The sequence below is a fragment of the Megalobrama amblycephala genome, linkage group LG8 (genome assembly GCF_018812025.1).
Source record: "Megalobrama amblycephala isolate DHTTF-2021 linkage group LG8, ASM1881202v1, whole genome shotgun sequence".
Classification (NCBI taxonomy): Eukaryota; Metazoa; Chordata; class Actinopteri; order Cypriniformes; family Xenocyprididae; genus Megalobrama; species Megalobrama amblycephala.
The window spans coordinates 28,708,609-28,730,759 of NC_063051.1; the positions used below are offsets into that span (position 1 = coordinate 28,708,609).

The following is a 22,151-nucleotide window of genomic DNA, read 5'->3' on the forward strand; positions in this document are numbered from 1 at the left end:
ATATCACTATTTTTTTCTATATAGTTTTTAACTGCCCCATCCTTCACTAAAGGTCCGTTCACACCAAGAATGATAACTATAAAGATAATAACTATATTATCTGCAGTGATGTTGTGAAATGATCAGGGTGTTTGTTAAAATCTTTCATCTTATGCTTTGATTTTGTTTAGGAAATGGGTCAGCAGGATGTGCAGGAGCTGAACCGGATCCTGTTCAGTGCTGTGGAGAGCTCCTTAGTGGGCACTTCAGGCAGCAGTCTTATCCACCGGCTGTACCATGGGACGCTTGTCAACCAGATCACCTGCAAGGAGTGCGGCAATATTAGTGAGAGACAGGTCAGAATGGAGAATGTGCCTGTAGTAATTTTGCTTCCAGCAGTCCAGTTTATAACTCTTTTAAATATAAGCAGCACAAAAAGCAGTGCATATTTATTATTTATGATACAGTACTGTTTAAAAGTTTAAAAGTGATTTTTCAATCTTGCATATTGTGCCTTTAAAGAAAAAAGGGTAAAATGGTTTCCACAAAAATATTATACAGCATGTTTGTTTTCATAAATGATAATAATAAGAAATGTTTCTTGAGCACAAAAATCTGAGGATCGTGTGACCCTGATGACTGGTGTAATGATGTTGAAAATCCAGCTTTGCTATCACAGGAATAAATTGCAATATAAAATGTATTCATATGGATTTGTTTTAAAACCATTTCATATTTTTACTGTGTTTTTGAGCATTAAATGCAAAAATTCTTCTCTCACTATCTTTCTGTTCTCTCAGGAGGACTTTCTGGACCTGACCGTGTCAGTGCGAGGTGTGAGTGGACTGGAGGAGGCGCTGTGGAACATGTTTGTGGAGGAGGAGATGTTTGAGGGTAATAATCTCTACCGCTGCAGCAGATGTGACCGGCTGGTTAGGGCTGCTAAGGTCAGTCAATACTGTTAACTTGGTCATTCGTCTTCCTAAGGCCTTATATAATAGAGATTTATTCAAAATCCCCAAATCAGCAGTTGGATATCTACAGTATTTACAGAGGTCATCATTTTTCATTATTTACCTGAGGCACACTTCCATTCAAAAGTTGAAGGTTGTTTCTTATGCTCACCAAAGTATTTATTTGATTAAAAATACAGTAAACGGTGATATTGTGAAGTATTATTAAAATTTAAAATAGCTGTCTTCCTTTTTGTTAACACTTTACAATAAGGTCTCCAGTGCTTCCCACACATAGACTTTACTTGGGCGGGCCGCCCATGTAAAATAACGGCCGCCCAAGTATATGGAGACACATTTTTGCTTTTATTATTTTTATCCTCTTATACATTTATATCCGCGCAAGATAAGGAAACCATCCGTGATCGATTAACTAGTCGTTTCGTACTCGTTATGTCTGCGTCAGAACTGTTTACTCCCGCTGACATTCCCACGGGCGCTGCATTTTGCAAAGTCACAAGGGGGCGCTGTTGCGCATTCTACAAGCTCACACAGTCTGCTTCAAACTGCTTCAGTCTGCTTCAAACTGATTCTCAATCAATGAAAAGCGCAGATTTATGCCAAGCGATTGCTAATGAACTCAAGTTGATGAATTATTACAAAGTCTACTTCATGGCCTTTATATTAAATGTTTTAGACAGTTAGCCTGCATAGCCTGCAATAGTACAGACATTTCAAAATAAGAGTCCCGGTGTATTTCGGGCTTGTTTATAATTAAAAGTCACACGCTAAGTTTTTTTCTTTTTCTTTTGGGCATTCTTGGTATTTTGGTTACACAATAAATTGTATTTAATTTAAAAATACAATTTATATAATTTCCATTTAATTCATAGTAAATTATTGTAGTCTCCCCCACAGGAAGAAAAGACTAAGAACATTATTTGACACATATATTATTCATTTTATAAATTTTACTAGTAAAATCTGTGTCCCATTCACTGAGAGAGACACTATATGACAGCAAGGAGAACATAGAAAAAAGGTGAACCATTTAAATGTTGTAATTTAGCATAATTTACAATGCATAATAATGCATAATGTTAGTATGTAATATGCTATGTAATTAAAATTAATTACATAAAAATAAAAAATAAAAATACTGTTAAAAATCGCACATTATTTGTTTGTCACATGTAGTAGACCATTTTTGTGCCGTGGGTAATAGGAGGATTTTTCGCCCGGCTACCACCACAAGTGATATTTCAAACCTGTGGGAAGCACTGGTCTCATTTGTTAACATTAGTTAATGTATTAACTAACATGAACTAACAATGAGCAACATATTTTTACAGCATTTAGTTAACCTTAGTTAATGTTACTAAATAAAAATGTTCATATTAGTTCACAGTGATTTAACTGATGTTAACAAATACGACTAATGCAGTTAACTAATGTTAATAAATGAAACCTTATTTTAAAGTGTTACCTCTATTTTAATGTTTTAAAATATAATGTATTCCTGTGATGGCAAAGCAGTCTTCAGTGTCACATGATCCTTCAGAAATCATTCTAATATGCTGATTTGCTGCTCAAGAAACATGACTTATTGTTTTCAGTAGGGCTGGGCGATATATCGCATGCGCATGATTGAAGGAGCGCCATTTATTAGACAGAACGGTAGATCACTGACAAGCTACGCAATATCGCATTCATTATCGCAGATGAATCACCTTCGATAATGAACGCGATATTGCGTAGCTTGTCAGTGATCTACGGTTCTGTCTAATAAATGGCGCTCCATTTGAAAGCAGGTGATGGTGATTTAGCGGTAATCAGGGAACCGGCTTTACTGACGAAATGCGCGTGACAATCGCATGCGATATATCGCCCAGCCCTAGTTATCAGAGTTGAAAACGGATGTAGCGCTTAATATTTGTGAAAACCATGATGCATTTTTTTTTTTTTTTCAGGATTCTATAGATATTGTTGAATAGATCAAGAAATTTAATTCATATTATTATGACCCCTATTAACATGTGAAATAGTACTAAGCTATTATTCTAGATACACATTCAGATGAGTACTGTAGTCATTCATCATTAATTTTGTCTTTTGTCACAGTCTGCTAAACTGAGAAAACTTCCACCATTCCTGACCATTTCTTTGTTGAGGTTCAACTTTGACTTTGCCAAGTGTGAGCGCTACAAAGAGACCGGGAGCTACACTTTTCCTCTTGAATTCAACCTCAGAGCATTTTGTGAGCAGGTACCAGATCTGAATCGTAAACAAATACATATTCCAATCTCTCCAGCCAAGTAAGATAAGTCTGTTTTATTTGTGGAGATTCTATTCTGAGCAGTGTATGATATCTGGTTATGTAAAATGCACTGCAGACTTAGAGTTAGACTCCTGTTAGTAGCTGTTGAGAACGTTTATATTGTTATCCCATATGCATCAAGCATAGACTAATTTTTAGCTAAAAATCACTCGTTAACTTGAAGCATAACTCTAGATGGAGAATTAAAATGACCACAAAAGCAGAGGATGAACATGTGCTGTGTTTCTGACAGAGCAACTGGCCGGACTCTGAGTATTCGTATGAGCTCTTCTCTGTCATCATACATAAAGGAGGCTGTTATGGAGGTCATTATCATGTCTATATCAAAGACATTGATCAGCTTGGCCACTGGGAGGCACCGGTCAGTCTTTTTTAAACATTTTTATTGCAGTCCGTATGTATGGTTCAAAATTAACAAGTCCAATCCAATAGTAACAAGAAATCTCTGTTTGTGATAATCCCCCCTGCCCCAACACAGGAGGAAGAGGTGAAAATAAAGGCGAAGACCCAGAGACGAGAGGCCAAAGTTGAGGAAAGAAAGAAAGAGAGTGAGAACTGTGTAGACACTGAGGATCCGCTCTCTGTTCTTACTGGCATTCTGGCTCAGGTATGCTGTTATGCCATACAGCTCTACAGCTATACAAGGCAGCAAGCTGATGTTTGAAATATTATTAGCATGTTTTTGATTTCTAGCAGTTATTTATTGTATATAATTTAGGGCTGCACAACGATTAATCGCGATTAATCGTTTGCAAAATAAAAGTCTGTGTTACGTAATGTGTGTGTTCTGTGTATAATAATTATGTATATATAAGTACATGCACATACATGTATATATTTAAGAAAAAAATTATATTTATATATAAAATATTTATATTTATATGTAATATAAAATATATATAAATATGTATATTTATTTATACATGTATACATTTCTTAAATGTATACATGTATGTGCATGTATTTATATATACATAATTATTATACACAGAACACACACATATGTAAACACTTTTATTTTGCAAACGATTAATTGCGATTAATCGATGTGCATCCCTAATATAATTATGAAATTCCTTCTTTTGAATCAAGAAAATCCCTTTGTCGCTTACTTCACAGCTCAATAAAGTGAACAATTATGGATATGCGTACTGTTTTGAAAGGCACAACGACTGTAATCAATATTTCTTAATTTCACATACTGATTTTCACTTCTTTTTTTTTTTTTTTTTTTTCCTCAGGAGGAGTCAAAATGTGTGCTTGTAGATCAGCTGGGACAAAAGCTGATGAATAAAACCGGCACGGCATGGAGCAAAAAATATAAAAAACAGTATGGCACCATCAGCAAGGTTAGGGTTCCAAAGTATATACTTCACACTACACAGGGGTCAGTAAGATTTTTTTATTTAAATTAAAATTCAACAAGAATGCATTAATTTAATCCAAAAGTGACATTTATGATGTTACAAAAGATTATCACAGTTCCCAAAAAAAGTTTAAGCAGCACAACTGTTTTAAACATTTATAATAATAAAAGTCTCTTGAGTACCAAATCACCATATTAGAATGATTTCTGAAGGATTGTGTGACACTGAAGATTAGAGTAATGACGCTGAAAATTCTGGGGTTTTGTTTTCTGTTATAAATTACATTTTAAATTGGTATTAAAATGGAAAAAAGTTCTATTTGTTATAGTATATCGAAAAAGATATTGTATTCATTCATTCATGTATCTTCAGTTGATTTGTTAAGGTTAAATTGATTCTATATTGAGATTTGAAAGTCATATGACCATTTGTCATCCTCCAGTTTCTTCAGAGCCACCCAAATGTCTTTATGCTGGTCTCCAATGGAACCCGTGTAACTCTGAAAAATGCTGTTCCTGCGGCAACAGAACCCAGTCCAACAGAACCAGTCCGTTCTACTTCAGCCAAAAGCAGCACAGAGATCATAGAGCCAGAAACAGCAGGAGACACTGATGGATGTCATTGGTTTGATCTTGAATGATTCCACTGTGACAGCCATTACGGTGAAGGACATCGAGAAGCAGTTTCAGGGAAAAGAGAGTGCCTACATGCTCTTTTACAGGAAGACAACTATGGAAAGACCTCCAGAGGGTATGCTGTGTGTATGTGCATAGGGTCAAACCTGTCAGATGGCCGTTTTTTATAAAACGCATGAAACAAAACGCATTAAACAAAATGCACAATTATGCATGCATACTGTTTTGAAAGGCACAACAACTGTAATCAATATTTCTTAATTTTGTGGGCAAACAAAAGCATTTAGTGCTTGGAAAGTGTTAATTTTTGACCATGTGATGCAAATACATTTGTTTCAATGATAACTGCTGAAACATGATTGAACATAGGCTTTTTTGTATCTTTTTAAACAGCCATAGGAAACCCTGCATACAAAGTTCCTCCTCACCTGGTGGAGATGGTACAAGAGGAGAATGCAAGAGTTCAGCAGAGGAGGTGGCTTTATATACAATCAAACACTCATACACTCAGCATGGGGCATTTTATGCAATGTCATCTGTGTCTTGTAGAGCTGAGTTTGATGCCAGCAGCAACAGCATTGAAGTGAGACTGCATTTGGCCCCTCATTATCACTGCCAAAATGGAGCCCTACACCCCACAGCCCCAAACGAAGACTCTATTATCACAGTCACCTTTGACCGCAGAAAGACTGTGGGAGACCTGCGATTGGCCATCTATCAGGTGACATCAGTGATCCTGTTATTAGTCCTCACTCCACAATTGTGTTTACACATACAGTGATTTTTCAGTGACAATGCGACCAGTTTTCAATGTTAGCTGATCAAAAACAGTTTTATTGTAAATGAATGCGTTAGAGCTGACAGAATGTCAAGTTTTCTCTGACCTTGACTTTGGTTTGTAGATGCAGGATCTTTGGGAAGGAGACATGGCATTGACTTTGGCTAAGAATGTGCCAGCTGGGTTACATTTGTATGATACTCTGACAGGTGAACACATTTACAGTTTATAGTATACTTACATTTGCAATAACACGTTTTGTAAAGTCCTTCCAGACACTTTCAGACAGCTACACTAGATTCACTACATTCACAAGTTTGGGGTCAGTAATCTTTTTTTTTTTAATTTTTTTTTTAGGAAAGGTAATTAATACATTTATTCAGAAAGGATGCATTAAATTGATCAAAAGTGACAGCGAAGATATTTTTATAATGATACATAAGATTTCTATTCATCAAAGAATCCTTAAAAAAAGTATCACAAAAATATTAAGTTTTCAGCATTTATAATAATAACAAATATTGTCTGAGCACCAAATCTGAATATTAGAATGATTTCTGAAGGATCATGTGACACTGAAGACTGGAGTAATGGCTGCTGAAATTTCAGCTTTGCCGTCACAGGGAATACATTACATTTTAAAATATATTCAAATATAAAACACATTTTAATTGTAATAATAGTTCACAGTAGTACTGTTTTTGCTGTATCTTTTAATTAAAATGCCTTGGTGAACATAAGAGTCCTTTCAAAATTCTTACCAACTCCAATTTTTTGTACAAAAGTGAATGTGATTAGTTATTCTGGATGATCATTTATGTTTCTTGTGTTGTTTCAGATGACCAGATGTCTCTTTATAGTGCAGGAGTGTGTCATGGCTCGGATCTCTTTGTGTGGAATGGAAGAGAGGTGGGCAACTGCATCAACAGTGGCTATATGGGTTTATTATGATATTGATATTGTCCTACATTATTTCTACCAAAATATTGAGTTGGTGCTCTACTTGTGCTCATTTGAGGGATCTGTGAACCTCTCAGAACTGGCCCATGTTTCACTGATTCGAGAGTTGGATACTGACAATGATGCTACATAACCTGCCCACAAACAAACATGATGACTCACGATCTCGGTTTACAAATCTTACTTCTGGTTTTCAGAACATACAAACATCCAAAGTCATTTAATTTAACACCTTGTGAACTCATTAAAAGGGTCAGATCAGGCATCGGCTCCTTTGGTGGAAAAGAGATATATGTGGATTGCAATTTCAAAACATTAGAGCCAAATTGATATTTTACATTTCTCTCTCTCTTTCTTTCAGGTCAATGGTGTGGTGGTGCAAACTGGGATCGAATGGGAGCCTGTTTTGTTGACTGTGTTGCGTCCCTCTGCAGAGGAGCTGGGATGTGGGGATGGGTCAGGGGTCGGAGACACTGATGGATCTGGTCTGGTGCGTTCCATGAAGGGCTTTGCTGGTGGGGCCACTCTGGGTACAGTGCTCGAGGCTCTAGGGCCCCAAAAGGCCTTTTTGTGCCAGGAGCAGAGCCGTCCAGGGGCCAGTGGGGGCGGTGCCAGTGGCTGGAGGGTTTTTCCACCTCAGGACATGCAGAGGACACTGAGAGAGCTTTCTCTGAAGGACGGTGATGCTCTACTGCTGCTACAGCCAGAAGAACTAGACAGCAGGTAAGGGAAGCAATTGCATGATTCTTGATACATTTTTTTTTTTTTTTTAACACCACCAAATTGATATTAAACGCACTCCTTTTAACTATTTAATTTAAAAGGTGAACTCACCTAAAAATGAAAATTCTGTCATCAATTGCTCACCATAAGGGTGGGTGATATGACCAAAATCTTATATCATGATATGAGAAATTTTATTTCATGATAACGATATATATCACAATATGTTTTAAATAAGGTTTTTATATCAAAATTTGATACCATTGAAATATCATAATTCTTGTCACAGTTTCAACAGTTTCAATTTCATAAACTACAAGCCTAAAAAACTTAAGCTGACTGAGGACAAGTAAACAGTCAGTGATAAAATAAGAATGAAGAGACTAATTACAAGCAATAGGACAAACATAAATACATAAATTGTATAAAGTAATCAAATGTATAAAAAACACTGCATAGTCTTCACTGTGAAATTTAATATACATTTCTCAAAGCTGCTGTCCGCAGTTTTTCCTCTTTGTCGCCATCTCTGTTTGAAACATGCGATTGCAGTCATATGCGGAACAGTTATCTGTACGTGCGTTGTGCCTCGGCACAGCTCGTCAGCGCGGATGAATCTAATATTTGCTGTCAGTCACCGCACCGGTGTGGACACTGAACTTCAGAATCACAGACTCTACGTCTTGAAAGTATGACCAATATAAGAATTTTCACTGGAAAATATCATCTGAACAAGTAAGTAACATTTCTGCCACTTTTGTTTTGACCAACTGAGGAAAAAAACATTAGGCCTACAATAAATCACGCTGCCAATGATGATTAAATCTAACGATCGCTTAGCTCTGATCACACCAAACCGTGCAAATGATTATTACTGTTATATTGTTCTCAAATTGTTATTGTTAACAACATCAGCACTGCGTGACTGTGTATTTAGTGTGTATTAGCGTTACTTGTAGATTTCAATTTCTGTATCCACTCCACAGTCCGAAGTCTTTTGCTTTTTGACTACAGGTGAATCTCCAGTTGTCACTGATGATTGTCATTTGGACCTTTCTGGATTACAATCCACCATCAAAATGATAAGTTTAATTATTTCAGCTGCTGTGAGAAAAGGCTATAAACGTGCCGCTACCGGCAGCTTCCTCACATGATTTAACTGAGCCTCTTAACTGACGGGACTCCTTTCTGTTTACGGACGTGACGTAATGACGCACAGAGGAACTGCTGCATGCTTGAATTTCCCGCGGAAATCCGCCAGTTCGCTCTTATTATAAAACATTATTACAAGCTAACCGTCGTGAATCGAGACAAGATAATTAGATAGTTTTGAACACTGGCTGGTTATGTACTTGTTCAAAAGTTGATTTTGGATAATTTTTAACCAAAAAAAGTTGCAGACTGCAGCTTTAAAGTTACAAAAGTGATTCAGTCAAGAGCAGTGAGAGATTTTCTCTCTTTTGTTGTTTGATTAACATTAATGACACAGCTACAGGTTTATTAGGCTGCTGTCACTTTAAGAGCGAATGCATGGATCCAATATACTGTTACACATGCATTTTATTTCTGAACTATTTACTTTCACTTAAGATATAAATGGCTGTGTTTGAGGATACTTGCAAAGATGGGCATTTTGACACATAAGTATGTGTATTTAACCCTTCAAGCCCAATTAGGCGGCAAAAAGCACTTAGTTCAGTTCTCACACGCTTTGAGCAGTGGCTAATGTGCGCGCATATAGCGAAATGAGGTCTCTTTTGCTGCTTGTTGCACTTTATTTATTTTTAAATCGCAATACTTAAAAATGCATGCAAACGATGACCACGCAGCACAGCAACATCACGCAAGAAGCTAGTCCAAAATCTCTACCTGTTGACAAATTTCTACCAGTTAATCATGTCTACCGGTATATCGCCCATCCCGAGCTTACCCTCATGTCATTCCAAACCCATGACGCTTTCATTCATCTACTATTCTACACATCAGTACAAATAGATATTTTTAATGAAACCTGAGATATTTCTGTTCCTCCATTGAATCCACTTGATCCATATGATCCATAACTCAGTGGTTTCATTAAATATCTTCGTGTTTCAAAAATGAACAATTATTTTTCAATTAAATAAACAGGCGGCAACATTTCACAACACAGATACTAGAGAAATAAATATATATATACATTGATATAATAGGGACCATGATTTTCCACAGTATCTTCAGCCTCAGTGGTGACGTAGTTACCGTGACAACGCCCTCAGACTGCCGCTGGCTGCAGGTGGAGTTTTGCCCACAGAGTGGAATGAAAGAGGAAGAGGAGGAGGAGCAGGGGAAGAAAAGGAGTAAAGTCTCAGCTTCAGGGAACATGGTGAGAATGAAAACATGCATGTATACACACAAATATACACTGTTGTGCCAGTATTATTTATATCCTATTATAGTTTTTAATCATATTTGATATTGGATTTTATTTTCATATTTTCACTTTTAATTTTAAGTTTTAATCATTTTGTTATGTTTTTGTTTCATTTTTTTTTTTCTCTTCTGGCTTTAATTTTAATTTCAATTTCAGTACTTTTAGTATTTCAACTTATTTTGAACTAAGTGAAATCAGTTAGTTGCCAAGGCAACATTTATAATTTAAGTCTATCATTTAATATTTATATTTGATTGTAGTTAACAGTAACAATGTGTTTTTAGAATGTTGTACACTTGTGCTGATTTGCTGTGTTTGACTCTTGCAGCTGCTGGCGGAGGTGAAGGAAAAAGCTCTTGAGGAACTTCGCCTACAGGATGAGCTCAGTGGTAATAACACTTAATAATAAGCCCCAATAATATCTAGTAATACCCAATAATTTTCAATAATAAGGGAAAAGGCTCAATAATACTCAGTAATGTCTCATAGCATTCTCATAGCTTTAGTTTTCTGTTTACTTTTTCATTCTATATCAGTGCTGCCTGGGAAAAAAAACTTTCCAGCATAGTGCTATTTTAAAATAGAGTAGAAAGTAGTACTTGTGTTTTTTTGGTGGCTGATGCCAATAACTTGGAGAGCAGGGTGGCTGATTGCTAATATAAAGCAGATATGGGCTGCATCCAAAATAAAAAAAAACAGTATGTGACAAGTGTAGTATGTCTGAATTTACAGTACTCATAAAAGTAGGCAAAAAGTACCCGGATGACCTAGTACTTCCGGTGAGATTCTGAAGTGTGCATATGATGGACACTGTACTATCCCATGAGGCCACGGGGCAGGATTTGTAAATGACAGTGAAACAGGCACTGGTAGGTCATGTGATAATGACAACATGGCGAATATAGTACATGCAGAATACATTCAAACTACTCACATTCATACTAAATAGAGCATACTTTTTAGCGGTCACAAAGTAATACGTACCTACTCGAGAGTATGCGATTTTGGATGCAGCCATACTACTTAATGCAGGGATGGGCAACTCCGGTCCTGGAGGGCCAGTGTCCTGCAGAGTTTATCTCCATCCCCGATAAAAACTCACTTGCCTATAGCTTTCTACTAATTCTGAAGACCTTGATAAGCTGGTTTAGGTGTGTTTGATTAGGGTTGGAGCTAAACTCTGCTGGGCAGTGGCCCTCCAGGACTGAAGTTGCCCATCCCTGACTTAATGTATAGATAGTAAATTACGCGTGCTTCAATTCAGTTGTATTTGTTTTACATGTTTACCAAATTAGAAATAATTTGTAAAAGTAAACCTGTAAAATAAACATTATATAAGTACATGAGAAAGTATTATACGTTTGCCTTTGTTACTAATAATAGACAGGCATATAACTTTTACTTTTAGTTTAAAATTTCTGTCGAATAATTTATTAGACACAACTGTAAAACAAAGACAGTAAACTAACTAATGAAGATGGATAATGGGAGCTCGTGTGCATCTGTGTTCAAACGCAGGTGTTCTTGGTGCTGTCAAAATAAAAGTCCACAGAGGAACGCAATGGAAAGGGGATTTTAACTTTAACCTTGACGAATTAGTGTATTTCACTTTTTGTCTAATAATAAATCAAATCAAAATGTTTAGCTTCCGCCATTTATCGGCCAAAAAGAAAAACTTATAGGCCAATGCAGTTTATTAGAAATGCCATTATATCTTCTAGTTAGGAATCTTTGTCTTTTATTCCTTGTTAGGTGTTGAGTGCTGTCTGAGGCAAATGGATAGAAGTGGAAAACTTTTACCTCCAGGTATTTTTCAAAATGATCATCAGCATCACTGCTAATGTGATCCCTCTTGTTTACATGGTAAATTGGCTTGTCTGTGTTCTAGTGCATGAGCATTTGAGTGTTCGGGATGCGGGGATCAGGCTGATGACTTCACTCTACCTGTGCCCTGGACCAGTACCAACAGCAACACAGGTGCGTCCATACAATTTGGGCATGTGTGAATCTCTTTGTGACTTTTTTTTTTTTTAATACCTAATTTACCTTCTGTAATGAAAAATATATATCTTTTCTCCATTCAGTTGTTCTTGTACTTTAGCATTGGTCTCGCACCGTCAGTCGGTCAGGAGTTGGAGATTATTGTAGAGGAGTCTCTAACTGTGAAAGAGGTGAACTGTTTTTTTTTGTTTTTTTAAATTAAATTCTGCTTTTGATATGAAAATGAAGGTGTTTTAAAGTTGCTGGTTCCTCTTATTTCAGTGCCTTAAGGAAATGTTGCAGATGGCGAGGCTTGAAGGTAAAATTCTTCAAATGTTTGCTTTTTAATTACACGTTTAACTCGACTAGCTTTCTCAGATTTATTAATGAAACGCGTGTTTCTCTCTCAAGGTGAGTCATGGCACTTAAGGAGAGTGGACTGGTGTGAGGAGATTGGAGAGCCACTTATGGATGAGGTGGGAACTACAAAAATCAATATTAATCCTCTCATTTTTTTTCTCAGTTTGCAATGATTTCAAATATTAATTCCTGTTTACTCTTGTCTCCTAGAATGCATCTCTGAAAGAGGCAAAGGTCATTCATGGGGACACACTGGTGCTGGTGGAGGGACGGCTGCCTCCAAAGGTGCTTTTTCAGTTTGGAACGATTTCTTGTGTAAGATAAAAAGGAAATAATCCTTTTCAAACAATTTTCTCTAATTTCGATTTTAGGGTTACCTCAAGCTGTCTGTGAGGATGTATATGGACATGATCGATAGCTCCAGTGTTCCAGAGCTGAACCACACAGCAGAGTCTCAGAGCATTGAGGGACTCACCACAGGTTTGACTTTTACCAAATTTTCTAAAAACCAAGCGGGATTCAGGTTGTTTCTGACAGTGGGCTGTAAGATTATGAGTGCTTGAGAGAAGAGCTCTGGTTTATGCTTGTTTATGTGTGTGTCCTGGTGTTGCAGAGTGGTCTGGATCAGAGATGAAATTCATTGGTTATGTGGAGATATCAGAGGAGGCTTCGCTTGATGACCTCAAGACTCAGGTTGGCATCACTACTTCCAGCATTAATGACAGCTGATAATAATAACAACTTAAAGGATTAGTTCACTTTAAAATGAAAATGACCCCAAGCTTTACTCACCCTCAAGCCATCCTAGGTGTATATGACTTCCTTCTCTCTGATAAACACAATCTGATTCTGAGTTATATTAATAAATATCCTGACGCAGCTAAGCTTTATAATGGCAGTGAACAGGACAAACGAGTATGAAGCTCAAGAAATGCATCCATCCATCATAAACATACTCCACATGGCTCCGGGGGCTTAAAGGTGCCCTAGATTATGTTTTTAAAAGATGTAATATAAGTCTAAGGTGTCCCCTGAATGTGTCTGTGAAGTTTCAGCTCAAAATACCCCATAGATTTTTTTTTAATTAATTTTTTTAACTGCCTATTTTGGGGCATCATTATAAACGCGCCGATTTTATGTTGCGGCCCCTTTAAATCCCGTGCTCTCTGCCCACAGAGCTCGCACTTGCCTTAAACAGTGCCTTAACAAAGTTTACACAGCTAATATAACCCTCAAAATGGATCTTTACAAAGTGTTCGTCATGCATGCGTCGGATTATGTGAGTATTGTATACTGTTATATTGTTTACTTCTGATTTTGAATGAGTTTGATAGTGCTCCGTGGCTAACGGCTAATGCTACACTGTTGGAGAGATTTATAAAGAATGAAGTTGTGTTTATGCATTATACAGACTGCAAGTGTTTAAAAATGAAAATAGCGACGGCTCTCTTGTCTCCGTGAATACAGTAATAACCGATGGTAACTTTAACCACATTTAACAGTACATTAGCAACATGCTAATGAAACATTTAGAAAGACAGTTTACAAATATCACTAAAAATATCATGTTATCATGGATCATGTCAGTTATTATTGCTCCATCTGCCATTTTTCGCTATTGTTCTTGCTTGCTTACCTAGTCTGATGATTTGGTTGTGCACATCCAGACGGGCTGCCCTTGTCTAATGCCTTTTATAATGTTGGAAACGTGGGCTGGCATATGCAAATATTGGGGGCGTACACCCCGACTGTTATGTAACAGTCGGTGTTATGTTGAGATTCGCCTGTTCTTCGGAGGTCTTTTAAACAAATGAGATTTATATAAGAAGGAGGAAACAATGGAGTTTGAGACTCACTGTATGTCATTTCCATGTACTGAACTGTTGTTATTTAACTATGCCAAGATAAATTCAATTTTTCATTCGAGGGCACCTTTAATAAAAGCCTTGTGAAGTGAAGCGATGCGTTTGTGTAAGGAAAAATATCCATATTTAACAAGTTATAAAGTCAAATATCCAGGTTCCGCCAGACCGCCTTCTGTATTCAACTTACGAAGAAAGTGTAACTGACGTGACATCAGTCATGAGTTGAATATGGATATTTCACTTTATAACTTGCTAAATATGGATATTTTTCTTACACAAATGCATCGCTTCGCTTCAGAAGGCCTGCCTCATGGGCAGCACACCGAAATATACAGCCGTCACGCTTCAAAGTAAAAAAGTTATTTTAAATTGTAATAATATTCACAATATTTTACTCTATTTTTAATATAATGAATGGGCTTGATGAGCATATTAGATCTTTTCCAAAAGCACAAAACAATCTTATAGACCCCAAAGTTTTGAACGGAAGTGTATATTTTTGGCTACACTGTCATATCACTGTCCTTTCTTGAGAAAGCCATATCTGTGTTCCGGTAGGTGATGACTCTGCCGGCACTTCAGGATGTGTGTGTGCCCAGCCCTGCGTTCCTGCGTGTATGGCAGCTAGAGGGCAAGAAACTGTCCAGGATACTCAGAGGAAACCCGCAGACCCTCAGGTTGAAAGATTAGGATTTCGTTCATACTCTACTCCTTTGTGTGAGGTCCCTGTTGCCCTTTTCCCACCAAATGCTGCTGGTGCTGTGATGGAAACGACACTGAACGGTTCCAGATTGAGCACCAGCACTGTGACGGTGGAAAATTGACTTTTTATTGTATTTAGGATTAATTTCCTCCTATTCCTGCAGGAAACTGAAGCTGGGGAATGGTGCGGAGGTGTGTATTCAGAGACTGATGAAAGAGGAAGACCTGGGGTGAGACATTCTGACAGCAAGTCAAATAATGAGGCGATTGATCAAATCCATGGAAGAAAGAAACAAGAAAGCACTAATTATTCTTTTCTCGTAATCTGTTCAGGCTGAAGGATTTATTGCTGAGGGTTCAGATGGGGGTGCCAGGAGAGAAGGCATATTATCCCTCTGAGGAGTTTTTGTGGGACGCAGGGAGGGACGGCACCCCCCGGGGCCTGTACGCTGCTCTGGCCTCCCAATACGGTCTCACTCCTGACAACCTGCTCCTGGCTAAACACCTGCCTGACAAACACACCTGGATGCCCATTTCCAACTGGGTGAGAAGAGGGTGTGAAAATGGGAATAGACTATTAGTAGGCAAGAGCTATAGAGTTAAGATTACACTTGAATAATCAGTTCTGAATAATCCCAGACTCAACAGGTCTCAAAAAGGAAGAAGAAGAGGAAAGCTGAGAGTCTCCAGGCAGCCCCTTTCTACCTAAAAGATGGAGATATTATAGGTATCAAGGTAAATTGAATCAAGAACCTTCTTAATTCAATTTAAAGGGATAATTCACCTAAAAATGAAAATTCTGCCATCATTTCCTCACCCTCTTGTCGTTCCAAACCCGTAAGACTTTCGTTCATCTTCTGAGCACGAATGAAGATATTTCTGTCCCTCCATTGAAAGTCTATTCACCCAAAACTCTGACGCTTCAAAACATTCAAGAGGTTGTAAAATAAATCTGAATCGAGTGGTTTAATCCAAATCTTCTGAAATGATGAACAGATTTAATTTAGGTTTTTATTCACATATAAATATTGATCATACATACATAACTCAAATTTGGTTAACAGAAGCTCAACTGTATTTGCAGTGAATTTACCATTTTGAGATTAATAAACTGGCTGCCAAAATAGGTGATAATGTTTTTTTCAATACATTTTAAGCCATTATAATGTATATTTTTCACTCTCTTTTTTGTTTTGTTTGTATTTTTGTTGTGTAGAATCTGCTGATAGACAATAATAAAGAATTCACGACTCTGGAAGATGAGATTGGTCAGCAGAGACTCAGGGAGGAAGGCAGCAAATCTCAACACAAGGTGCATTTTTTTCTTTTATTGCCTCTCCAAGATCACAGGGAGGGTTGTCAGCATTTGCTGATTTGATTTTAGTAAACATGTAGCATTAAGGCCTTGTTTACACCAGTGCATTTTCGTTTTAAAACGCATAAGTTTTAAACTTTTGTTGAATGGTTGTGTATGTCTCAATAACAATGTGGTTTTTATGCTGTCCACTAGGGGACGTACTGCCACTGGAGAATGTTCACAAGACAGTGGGTCCAAGAAGTCGGGCTCAACTAAAAACAGGAAACCAGAGGTGGCCTTATCGATCAATGTGGGAGTGTTCAGGTAACACATCCTGTGACCAGCCACCTCAGAGCTGCCCAGTGGTCTTCAAAACCACCACTAAACTGGCCACTAAGGTGCCATGGCAGAATCTGCCCCACTGAGTCACAGTTACCCAAACTCAAGACAATGTGACAGAGCTGATCCAAAAAATATTTTCAAGTGGGAATATCATCTTCAATCATTGAGATTTCTTGAAGCTTCTACACTTTTTTTTTTTTTTTTTTTTTTTTTTTTGCCCTTTTATATGCAATTCATTCCTGGAGCAGATCTCTGTACCCTAGGGTGTTACAACTGTTGTCTTTTTTTTTTTTTTTTTACATAATCACAATACTGTATGGAAAATGTTTTACACAGATATCCTTAATTATGTGCAGTTATGTACCATTTATAATGCTTTAATTCACACAAAAATTAAATTCTGCAATTATTACTCACCCCCATATCATTCCAGACTGTAAATTAGGCTGTTATTCAGTCATATTCCTGTTTACCAAAGCTTACATCTAACCTGTGTTCTCATCAAAGTACAAAACTTCATCATTGACTGAACGTAATGCACATTTTTTAGGTCTGGGTGAAAATGCAAGCAAGATGCATGTTTCAGTTCAGATTATCAGTAAATAACTATTTACATTTTCACAAAGTTACATTAGTTTATATCTTGTAATTCTGATTCCCCCCTCTGAATTTTAAGATATAAACTCACAATTCTCAGAAATAAATTTGCAAATCTTTTTTACATTCTACAAATCTGACTTTTTTCACAGAATTGTGAGACGTAAACTTGCAATTGCGAGTTATAAAGTTATAATTCTGACATGTTCTCGCAATTGCGAGGGGTAAAAAAGTCAGAATTGCGAGTTTATATCTTTTTTTTCTATATCTTCGGACTTTATTTCCCAGAGTTGCGTCTTTATCACTCGCAATTGCAAGTTTATATCTCGCAATTTTGACTCCATAACTCACAATTGCGAGTTTATATCTCAATTCTAAGAAAAGAAATCGCGGGTCAATTGTGAGGTGTAAACTCGCATTTGCCAGAAAAAAAGTCAGAAATTGGAGATTAAAAGCTGCAATTAGCTTTTTTTAGTTTTTAAACTAAACATACTTGCATATGAAAGTGAGTGAATAATGACAGAATTTTCATTTTTGGATGAACTATTCCTTTCATCTTTTCAGACTGGTCATATTAGGTCAAACATGATTAAAATATAACAATTCTCCTCCATGTTAGTAGTCTCAGCCACCTTCTCAGAACATGGCAGTTGAGTATTTTCCATCTTTTCCATTTGAGGTCGTAAAATGTGTTTAACTACAAATGGTTCCATGTTGAGTGTGTGCTAATAGTTCACAGAAGTCTTTAAACCTATTTGACCAATCACCTCTCCCACTGCCACCTGCAGGAAATCAGCTGGGTGTGCTGAATTAATGCAGAAAAGAGAAAGAAATACTGGTCTATAAACAGAAAAATTTTAGCTCTCTACAAGCCTTTTTAATGAGAAATCGACAAGGCTATAATACTGCATATTCTTGTTATTGTAGTTGCACAAACAAGTAAAAAGAAAATGCTCTCCTGAATCAGAGACATGGAAATCAGGGATGTATATCTATGTTTGTTTCTGTTGCTGTTTTTTTCTGTTGAGAAGAAAATGGATATACTGTTTTGAACTGAAATGGTTCAGAGCACAAAATCAACTTTAAGTACATTTAAGAAACCATTTCCTTTACAAATGAACTGCATGTTTAGTTAAATATTGTTTGCCTTGTTTCCAATAAAAAAGTAATGTTCCATAGTACTGTATTTATAAGATGACAACGTTCAACATGCATTGTTGAGCATAAATGCCAAATTAGTTTCAACTATTAATTATTCTGGGTTTTTTTTTTTTTTCTTTTCCAGTTAATTATTTTGCAGTCGGGCCTTCTCATTAAACAAGAACACATGAAAATGGCATCATTTTTTGTTTTGAATGTCAAAGGCCTTTGTTAGGATTAAGAGGCTGCACAGCTCATCTATATAATGTCTTTTCTGCTCGTGTTGCTTTTGTTGACTGTTTAGCAAGTGAAGTGACTTCTGCATGACCTTGGAGTCTGTGGTAAGGTGTAATGTCTGGGTTATTTACACTATCCAAAAGCTGAAGCGACCTGGATGAGTGACAGATTGAAAGCAATACGATTTTTCTCAGAATTGTTCATGTGTAACATGCAATACGTTTTCTGCAAAACAATTGCAAACAAAATATAGCACTGCAAGAACTGAAGTGCAGTAACCTGTTTTCTTCACTGAGGAATACAGATTTTATTTATTTTATTTTTTTATAAATCAGACTTGAAAGGATGTAGCAAGGGTCTGGTTTAAAGCATGATATGAAAGATGCAAAAAAAAAAAAAGTAAGGCTGTGCGTTCTTTAAGGCTGACCAATCTCATCCATTTAGTTTTAAAGAACTGAACGCGTCTGCTCAATTCAAAGTGGGCTGAACAAGAGTCGCACGTGTGTGTTGACACCATTTTAAAATGACCCCACCATAGCCTTCTTTATCCTGTTGTTTCTGGATTTTACGGTGAGGCATATTTCTTTGTGCAGACTGGGTTATTGTTCTTTCATATGTTCAATATTTATACAATAAACTCTATGCAGAAAGGTTAAGTGATGATAGGGTATGATGTTTGTCCATGTATCACATGGTAAATTAAGAAAAAGTAAAGTAAAGTAATAAGTAGTGAAGTTACTTTTCAAATCCAGTAACTAGTAAAGTAATCTCATTACAATTTACAGAAGTAACTAGTAACTAATAACTAATTACATTTTTTGAGTAACTACCCCAACACTGGACACATTTACTTTTGTAATTCACTATGGTTTGGAAATACCACTAAACTGCAACTTGTTCAAAATGCGGTTCTAACCAGATCCAAAAAATGTGATCATGGCAATACAATATTATTGATTTTTTTTTTTTTTTATCCATTGTAAAATACACTATTACATTAAGGACTAAAATGTATTTATTGCATATGTGCCTTAAAGGTGCCATCGAATGTTTTTTTTACAAGATGTAATATAAGTCTAAGGTGTCCCCTGAATGTGTCTGTGAAGTTTCAGCTCAAAATACCCCATAGATTTTTTTTTTTTATAAATTTTTTTAATTAACTTGGGGCATCATTAACTATGCATTGATTCAGGGGCTGCTGGCCCTTTAAATCTCATGCTCCCTGCCCATCGAGCTTGAGACTCTGTAATACAGTGCATTTACAAATTTCACGCAGCTAATATAACCCTCAAATGGATCTTTACAAGATGTTCGTCATGTATGCTGCATTCATGCTTCGGGTCATGTTAGTATAGTATTTATTTGGGTGTTTATATTTGATTCTGAACGAGTTTGATAGTGCTCTGTGGCTAAAGCTAACATTACACACTGTTGGAGAGATTTATAAAGAATGAAGTTGTGTTTATGAATTATATAGACTGCAAGTGTTTAAAAATTAAAATGGCGACGGCTCTTATCTCCATGAATACAGTAATAAACGAAGGTAACTTTAACCAACAGTAGCCTACATTAGCAACATGCTAACGAAACATTTAGAAAGAAAATTTACAAATATTTCTAAAAATATCATGATATTATGGATCATGTCAGTTATTATTGCTCCATCTGCCATTTTTCGCTGTTGTTCTTGCTTGCTTACCTAATCTGATGATTCAGCTGTGCACAGATCCAGACGTTAATACTGGCTGCCCTTGTGTAATGCCTTGAACATGAGCTGGCATATGGAAATATTGGGGACGTACATATTATTAATGATCCCGACTGTTACGTAACAGTCAATGTTATGTTGAGATTTGCCTGTTCTTCTGAGGTCTTTTAAACAAATGAGATTTATATAAGAAGGAGGAAACAATGGAGTTTGAAACTCAGTGTATGTCTTTTCCATGTACTGAACTCTTGTTATTCAACTATGCCAAGGTAAATTCAATTTTTAATTCGAGGGCACCTTTAACCCTGACCAGCCATAACTGCAACAAAGAGGAGAAATTTAAATACAATTGATCAATCATGACATCAATTTGTAGGTCAAAAGGTTAGTCTACAAAGGGTTCCCTTGGGAAGAGAGTTTTGTACTACACAAGCGACAACCTCCCCCTTTCTCTCGTGAAGCCAATACGGAAGTAACTTAAACTGCGATTCATCGACTGGCCGCTAGGGACAGGCTCCAAAAGAGAGCAGAATCTCAGAGTCCCATGTTAAATTGGCCAAGTTTATAGCAGAAAAAAACATGTTTACAAGTTGGTTCAAATTGTGGTTTTGGTCTATACTGTTATTTTTGCCCTTCATGACAACTCTGAGGGGGGTGAATTTTTTTTATAACTTATCCGTTTAAATTATATTAAGCCTTAAAGTTCTGCATAATTAAGGGCGTGGTCACTTGAGTGACGGGTATATTGCGCTGCTGTCTGTGAGCCGTCATGTTACCTCAGCTGCCGCTGAATTTGGCATCTCAGCCGTATTTGTGCTCGATTATTTTATACAATTATAAAATATGGCTTGCTGCATAATATTCGAGACTGATGTGTGTCTGTGTAGATGTGCATGCATGGGGAAGAGACACAGAACACACGTTGTTGGATCGTGGCATTGGCTGAAAGTTTTGGTTGTGAGATTTACTGCAATGACAATGGCGGGAGGATATCAAAATCCGACAGCACTGCTTGGATATTATAACTAAAACTGCTGCACTATTTTGAAAAAAATATATACTTTGGACACAGGCTCATTTGTTTGTTAGATACGATCGCTGCTCAGATTGCATCCTTTCTTGAAGAACGATGACAGAGAGCAGATCATTCAGAAGAAATGTGACATGTTTTTTTGTTTTGCAATGGACATTCATATTTTACCCAAGTGCCACGGATTGGATTCATCTCGCGATCTCTATTTCATTATAAAGGTATGAAGTCCCATTTGATTTTCCATGTTGTTATTTGCACAACCAACACTACTGGTGTTGGAGCATCTATCTTAAAAAACACCGTAGATTGACAGTAAACCTTTAGAACGTTCTGATGATAAAACTTATCTTCATTAATATTTTAGATCGTATCTTAGATAGATATATAGCTCCTTTGCTGCTAACATGGTCACGTCGAGCTAGGCAGGCGTGGTTTCAGCAACCAGTCATATCAGCTCAAACCACCTCCCCGCCTCTTTGCCCATTTTCAGTTATCCGGGAGTGACGTGCTGTGACGCGCAGCTAAGATGGCCGCGGCCTCATTTAGGCGTCAAAACTGCTGTTCAGAACTCTATGGGTGACGTCACGGACGCTACGTCCATATTTTTTTTACAGTCTATGGTACTACAGCATAAATTAAACAGGTTGTGCCTCAAAGACTCCCACTTAGTTATTTATGAAAGCTGTAAATGGACTACAAAGGTTGTATGATTCGATAACCATAAATATAATTTTGGTAGTTAGG

At 36.9% G+C, this 22,151-nt stretch overlaps 1 protein-coding gene across 1 annotated transcript in view; it reads left to right on the forward strand.

Annotated features, from left to right (window-relative positions):
• Positions 1 to 18,541, forward strand: part of usp40 (ubiquitin specific peptidase 40) — a 21,521-nt gene extending 2,980 nt beyond the window's left edge. The window contains 30 exon segments of the mRNA XM_048200427.1: positions 171 to 335; positions 780 to 926; positions 3,054 to 3,197; positions 3,503 to 3,631; positions 3,749 to 3,877; positions 4,512 to 4,619; positions 5,080 to 5,268; positions 5,270 to 5,387; positions 5,666 to 5,747; positions 5,822 to 5,993; positions 6,175 to 6,259; positions 6,889 to 6,959; positions 7,372 to 7,733; positions 9,945 to 10,098; positions 10,475 to 10,535; positions 11,899 to 11,952; positions 12,035 to 12,123; positions 12,231 to 12,317; positions 12,409 to 12,445; positions 12,538 to 12,602; positions 12,697 to 12,771; positions 12,858 to 12,966; positions 13,100 to 13,179; positions 14,910 to 15,028; positions 15,218 to 15,283; positions 15,387 to 15,597; positions 15,693 to 15,788; positions 16,270 to 16,344; positions 16,346 to 16,365; positions 16,564 to 18,541. Of these exon segments, the coding sequence (XP_048056384.1) occupies positions 171 to 335; positions 780 to 926; positions 3,054 to 3,197; positions 3,503 to 3,631; positions 3,749 to 3,877; positions 4,512 to 4,619; positions 5,080 to 5,268; positions 5,270 to 5,387; positions 5,666 to 5,747; positions 5,822 to 5,993; positions 6,175 to 6,259; positions 6,889 to 6,959; positions 7,372 to 7,733; positions 9,945 to 10,098; positions 10,475 to 10,535; positions 11,899 to 11,952; positions 12,035 to 12,123; positions 12,231 to 12,317; positions 12,409 to 12,445; positions 12,538 to 12,602; positions 12,697 to 12,771; positions 12,858 to 12,966; positions 13,100 to 13,179; positions 14,910 to 15,028; positions 15,218 to 15,283; positions 15,387 to 15,597; positions 15,693 to 15,788; positions 16,270 to 16,344; positions 16,346 to 16,365; positions 16,564 to 16,678 (3,414 nt within the window). The 3' untranslated portion in view covers positions 16,679 to 18,541.
• Positions 18,542 to 22,151: the final 3,610 nt, after the last annotated feature.